We start from the raw sequence: 6,108 nt of genomic DNA, 5'->3' as shown, positions 1-6,108 counted from the left end.
CAGAAAATGATGTTCAAAGCGAGTCTAAGCGACAACAGTTATAGATGAGTTCAGATAAACTCTGATGTTTGTAATACCCTGAACCAAGTGGGTCTCTCAGCGGTATTGTGTTCCTCTGAGCATTGCTGCGCGGAGGTCTTGTGACATCAGAGCTGGGGGTGGAACGCCCTCACCACCTGAGCAAGAGGAAGTGACACAGGGTTGCTTCCTGTAGCAGAAACCACAAGTCACTTCCCATGTGCGAGGGAGGAAAATGTGAGCAAAGGGAAATGTGCTGTGATACCTAACTGATCTGATATAAACACTGTGAGCTCTGCACAAATTAATGAATATTCAAATGTTCCTAAACTTTTGAAAGAATATTCAAGCATGAAAACCCATGGCCGTGTATTGAATGGCTGTCAATATTAAATCAAATCCAGAGATGGAAATGAGACTCCCGTTGCATAGCAGTTTGATCCATTCCTGGTTTAACTATGAGTAAGACACATCTGTGCTTGTTACTTATACACTTGGGCAAATCAAGCGCATTGTAAAACATGGAATGAATGAAACTGCAATGTAATAGGAGTCTTAGTTCTATTCCTGAAGTCTACAGTTTAACTGAAAATGTGTTTAATGGGTTAATGGCAAATGCAACCCACAGGTTTAAACAAGATTCAGTTTAACAATGAGGAGAGAGATAGAAGAAACAGATAGAGAGGAGAGGGGTGAGCTAAGATTAGAGAACGAGGATAGAGAGAATGGGGTGGAAGGGTAAGAGCAAGGGAAAGAGAGAGGAAGGGAGAGAGGGAAAAAGAGAGAAAGTGAATGAGACTTCTGTCTTCTCATCTCCCCACATTAGTCTGGCATGAACTCAGATTAAAGGATGAAGAGGGGGACCAAGATAAAGCAAGGGATGGGGTAGAGAAAAAGGGAGAGGAAGAGGGGGAGAGAGAATGAGAGAGCATGGCTCAAGATGGTGGGAGAGAGAGCATGGTTCAGGATAGTGGGGGAGAAGAGAGGGGGAGAGCATGAAAGAGGGGAGAGAATAATTTGAGGGTGGGGGAGAGAATGAAGGAAGGAGAGAGACAGGGGGTGAGCTAAGAGTCTGTGTTTGTGATGCAGAGATGTGACTCATGCTGTGTGTGTAGAACAACAGCCTCCCAGCACAGTGTCTAGGGCTGGGCTTAATAATTTCAAAAGCAGTTGTTTGGATGATGCTTATATTTTTGAATTACATTTTTGATCAAAAAACAGTCCTGGTCTGGCATTGCTTCTGCACCTACACACAGAGTAGTAGTAGGCAATGTGGCTCTTTCTTATCTTACAGTTTACCTGTCTGCCCTTTAAAAGAAATCAGGGTGCTACAAAAACATCCGCACTAAAAAGAAGCAGGGCTTTCCTTCTTTTCCGAGTTCTGTCAAACCCCACTGCTGCCGTCCAATCACTCTCCGAATGAGTGACGTCACAGCACCACACGGGGTATCCCCAGAGCTCTACATGCAGCGAGGGAGGCGGGGGGAGGAGAGCGGGCGGGACTGTGACATCACTAGCCATATAAAGCATAACCGGGAAAGACAGCTGCGCCCTAATATGGAGATCCGCCTATTGTACGTCATTCCTTCTTTGGAACGAGAAGGCGGGGGTTCTGGGAAAGGTTGTGTTAAAACAAGAAGGATCTAAAGCGTTGACATCAGTAACTGCCGAGAAAGCAACGTTTTTTCGTATATACTGCTGACATAAAGAAAGATATCTTCGTTATTTGTTGAAGGTACTATCAGTCAAAACTAATTCGATCGGTTTTGCACTTGCAACAAAAGCAACCCTTTTTAAAGAAAATTAATTCTTAAAAAACTTTTATATACATAACGACTTTATTTGCCATCGAATATAAATAATCGAAAACTGGGGCGGTGCACAATTCTATATTTTAAACTGCTGAGAAAGTCGGAATACAATCTGTCTGGATTTGTACTGAACAAATCCATTAAGAGTCGACTCTGCCCTGTTTGTCATTCATATCATTATTTGAATAACGATTTTTAAACCGCAGGAATGGGAGTGACAGATGTGCTGGAGATCGGGAGCTGTGACTTCATTCAGATCCTAGCTGCTGACCGGGATGAGTTCAGCTCCAGCACCGGCACATTGGTTCTTGACTGCCGACCCTTCCTCTCCTATTCCCGCGTCCATGTGAAGGGGTCCCGCAGTGTGAACTGGAACTCGGTGCTGCGGCGCAGGTCAAAGGGTTCGACCGTGAGCCTGGAATGCCTCTTCCCGGACAGAGCGCTCCTGGCCCGGCTGAGAGGAGGGGAGCTGTCCTCTGTGGTGGTCCTGGACGAGGAGAGCCGATCGGTCTCCGATCTCAAAGCTGACAGTCTGGCTTGTATGCTGCTGAACGCCTTGGCGAGCGAGGTCCAGCCTGAAAAAACGCAAATCTGCTTCTTGCAAGGTAATTAATAAATAAATAAATAAATAAATAAATAAATAAAGAGCTTTAACTGTAAACAGAGGCACAGTCGTAGGTCTTTCTGTCTTTACCTTGTCCTGATAACAGCAATCTCCCATACTCTATATGCAAATGCTGAATTATAAAGACAACACAGCAGAGACCGATCTATTAATCATATTCCCTATTGATAATATCACACCTCAGATATGAGTACCCATGCAGACAGGTTGTATTATAATGCTTCATACATGTGGGTAAACAGAGAGCAGAGGGAGCACTTGATCGTAGGTTCTTTTCTGTCTTTACGGGCAAGGTTAGTCGCGATAGAGTCAAGCAATCATCCCTCATGCCATACTCTTATACGCACATGCTGATTTATTGAAAGAGGCATACACATTCAGAGACGCGATTAGCTATTAAAATCATTCATTCAGGCCTATTGATAATAGCAACACACGCTCATATATGAGCTCCTGCATACAGGGGCAGACAGGTTGTATTATAATGCTTCATACATGTGGATGTACATACAGAACCCTGATTTAGACAAACGGGCTTGCCGATATAGACACATATGCTGAGCTGTTATTTAAAAAAAATGAAACATAAATTCATAGACCCGAAAGTTTTCATAATTTCGTTTAGAATAAGAATTCTGTGATCGCTTTATGTTTAAATGTTATATATAAATCTTATGCAACGGGTTTTAAACACATGTTGTATTTTTATACTTTACATCTGTAAGATTTTGGCAATGCTTGAAATTCTAAATAATTTCCAAGCAGCTGTTTACAATCTACTGCATACGAGTTGCAAATTACGTGATGGAAACATTTGATAGCAATGGGGGGGACTGCACCCCCTGCCCCCGGCCCGCCCTGCCCCCTGCCCCACATGTTTATGTGTTTATATTTAAGTCTTTATGGACAGATCGATTGATTCATATCATTTTGTTTCAATTCCAGGCGGGTTCGAAGGTTTTTTTTCCCTGTTTCCAGAGCTGTGTCTCCAGAGCCCGGGTCTGTGCCTCTCTCCCGCCCTCAGTGACCCGGAGCCCGGCCTCACCGGCAGGAAAACACCGCTGTATGACCAGGTGAGCACAAGACGACAGAGAGCAAAATAATTCAATCATTTAAAACTAGTCAAATCACCAGCGTTAAATTGTTCCCAAGAATGCATTATTATTAGCTGTTATTAATTGCCTTTACAATATGTTCCTTACACTAGACAATCCTCGTATTACCCTTAATGTGATGCTTTTTAAAATTAGAATTGACATCATTGATCAAACTTGTGTTTTGAATGTGCTCTTATTCTGCTGGGAAAATAACATGGTGGTGACACTTTTCAGTTTTTGTTTGTTGAAATATACATATATTGTAACTTCTTGGAATATAGTGTAACTTCTAGTAAACTGAGATCGTTGCTTATTGAAAGTTATATTCTATTGGCACTTTAGATAAGCCGTTAGCTCTTGCAGTTGTTACACGTGTTCACATCTGCGATCATTTCTTCTTGCTGCTGTGCAGGACGGTCCCGTGGAGATCCTGCCCTTCCTCTTCCTCGGCAGCGCGCACCACTCCTCTCGCAGGGAGGTCCTGCAGGCACTCAGCATCACGGCGGTTCTGAACGTCTCCTCTTCCTGCCCGAATCTGTTCGAGAGCGAGCTGCGCTACAAGAGCATTCCGGTGGAGGACAGCCAGGCGGCGGACATCAGCGCCTGGTTCCCCGCGGCCATCGACTTCATCGGTACGAGCAACACCGCGCCACGCACGCATGATGCACACACCAGATGAACACACGATATTATATTATTATCAAGGTCGCTGATGGGCTCAGGGGGTCAGTTCATGAATTGAGCGGTCATTACGCGCACAAAAACGCTGTTTCAACGCACGGTTGCCATTCAAAAACAAAATCGTTGCCTCGAAGTCTAGCGTTATGCCTTTATAATCACAAAGTATAACTGACATCATGCGTACTTACCGGTACGCGGTCTCAAATATAATACATTTGTCCCCATCCTAGAACCATAATCTTTATTCTGACAGGACTTTATTTCTATTTTAACAGACTCCGCGAAGAACAGCGGCGGGCGTGTTCTGGTTCACTGCCAAGCCGGTATCTCCCGCTCAGCCACCATCTGCCTAGCTTACCTCATTTGGTCCCGGCGGGTCAGACTGGAAGAAGCCTTCGATTTCATCAAGAAGCGCCGCAGCGTGATCTCTCCGAACTTCGGCTTCATGGGACAGCTGCTGCAGTTTGAAACCGACGTGCTGTGTCACTGAGCCAGCCCGCGGCGTGATTTCTCCAAACCTCGGCTTCATGGGACAGATATTGCAGTTTGAAACCGACGTGTTGTGCCACTGAGCCAGCCCGCGGCGTGATCTCTCCAAACCTCGGCTTCATGGGACAGATGCTGCAGTTTGAAACCGACGTGCTGTGCCACTGAGCCAGCCCGCGGCGTGATCTCTCCAAACCTCGGCTTCATGGGACAGATGCTGCAGTTTGAAACCGACGTGCTGTGCCACTGAGCCAGCCCGCGTCGTGCGCAATGGAACGTCGGCAACGGGCCATTCAAAGGTGCTATTGGTGCTGAAGAAAAGCGCAAGACTTGAACAGAGACGGTGCGGTTGAAACGGTGGTGCGTCTCCTTGCACGAACTGAATTTTAAACCTGAAGTTTACAAGAAAAAAAAATGGTTCACTATGATTTAGTTTATTTCTAAAATTAATAATACTATTCATATTCAATATGCAACTGGAATACGAGACTAAAAGAAATCTTTGTAATCGCGGTGTGCCTGAACCTTTTCAAAACTGATATTTTTTATGTTAAATTGTGATGCAAAAAACACACACATGCTAGCAATGGTTACATGGATGCTACAATTAACACCCAACACGAATTCATCAAAACTGCCTGCGGAAAAAAAAAAAAAAAAAAAAAAAAAAAAAAAAGACTACATGTTTTAAATATGCCTTTAAATGCAATTTTTGAAATGGCTTCAGAATTGTTTAATTTTTTGCGGTCATTGTCTGCAAAATTGTTTGTTTACAGCGTGCTCGCAGTTTCCTTATGAAAAAACATATTCCTCACGCAAAGTGCACTGTTTTTATGCATTATATATATATATATATATATATATATATATATATATATATATATATATATATATATATATATATATATATATATATATATATATATATATATATATACTTATAACCTAATACTTGTTATTTCACGCGTGAGTTTTAGAAGTATTGCAATAATTTCTGGTTATGAAGCACTGCACTTTATATGTATAACACATTTCAATATGTTTTATACAAACAATAAAAATATAAATTATTTAAGAACGTGAGATTGTTTGCCTTTGTTTTTTCGTTTCCACGCTTGTCAGTATCGAACAGCCTACGATTCCTATGCTGAGCTTTTTGTATGAGGCCGATTCTGTTGAAATGAAAGTGGTAACCTTTAAACTGATCCCGACCACCACGCAGCGAGGCATCACTGCTGAGACCGGTCATTTTGAAACAGCATTCATTCGCGCAGGCTTTGCTACATAAGCATCTGCCAACCGAGCGCCTGCTATCAGTCATAGGTTATTATCTGCTGTCCTGCGTATCGTGACTGATTTTTTCCTTATTTAACTTAACGTAAGGACACTG

The 6,108-nt window shown here is 43.0% G+C and overlaps 1 protein-coding gene across 2 annotated transcripts; it reads left to right on the top strand.

Moving 5' to 3' along the window:
* The first annotated feature begins 1,650 nt into the window (after positions 1-1,650).
* On the top strand, positions 1,651-5,543 carry LOC121302069 (dual specificity protein phosphatase 2-like). Of its 2 annotated transcripts, XM_041231867.1 has the most exons (5): positions 1,651-1,753; positions 2,036-2,434; positions 3,400-3,527; positions 3,964-4,183; positions 4,508-5,543. In XM_041231867.1, the coding sequence occupies exons 2-5, from the start codon at positions 2,038-2,040 to the stop codon at positions 4,720-4,722; spliced, it is 960 nt and encodes a 319-aa protein (XP_041087801.1). In that variant the 5' UTR covers positions 1,651-1,753; positions 2,036-2,037; the 3' UTR covers positions 4,723-5,543. The 2 variants fall into 2 exon arrangements, with proteins under 2 accessions (XP_041087801.1, XP_041087802.1); XM_041231868.1 differs by having other exon boundaries at positions 1,659-2,434.
* Positions 5,544-6,108: the final 565 nt, after the last annotated feature.

This window comes from Polyodon spathula, chromosome 29 (assembly GCF_017654505.1).
Source record: "Polyodon spathula isolate WHYD16114869_AA chromosome 29, ASM1765450v1, whole genome shotgun sequence".
Taxonomy (NCBI): Eukaryota; Metazoa; Chordata; class Actinopteri; order Acipenseriformes; family Polyodontidae; genus Polyodon; species Polyodon spathula.
Note: the sequence above shows the minus strand (reverse complement) of the source record. Positions and strands in the feature narration are given on the sequence as shown.

Excerpts from the sequence above, each read along its gene's own strand:
- LOC121302069 (XM_041231867.1), top strand. The coding sequence starts at position 2,038 with ATGGGAGTGACAGATGTGCTGGAGATCGGGAGCTGTGACTTCATTCAG. Across the intron at positions 2,435-3,399 it reads GCAAATCTGCTTCTTGCAAG|GCGGGTTCGAAGGTTTTTTT; the intron begins GTAATTAATAAA and ends TTTCAATTCCAG. Across the intron at positions 4,184-4,507 it reads CGCGGCCATCGACTTCATCG|ACTCCGCGAAGAACAGCGGC; the intron begins GTACGAGCAACA and ends CTATTTTAACAG.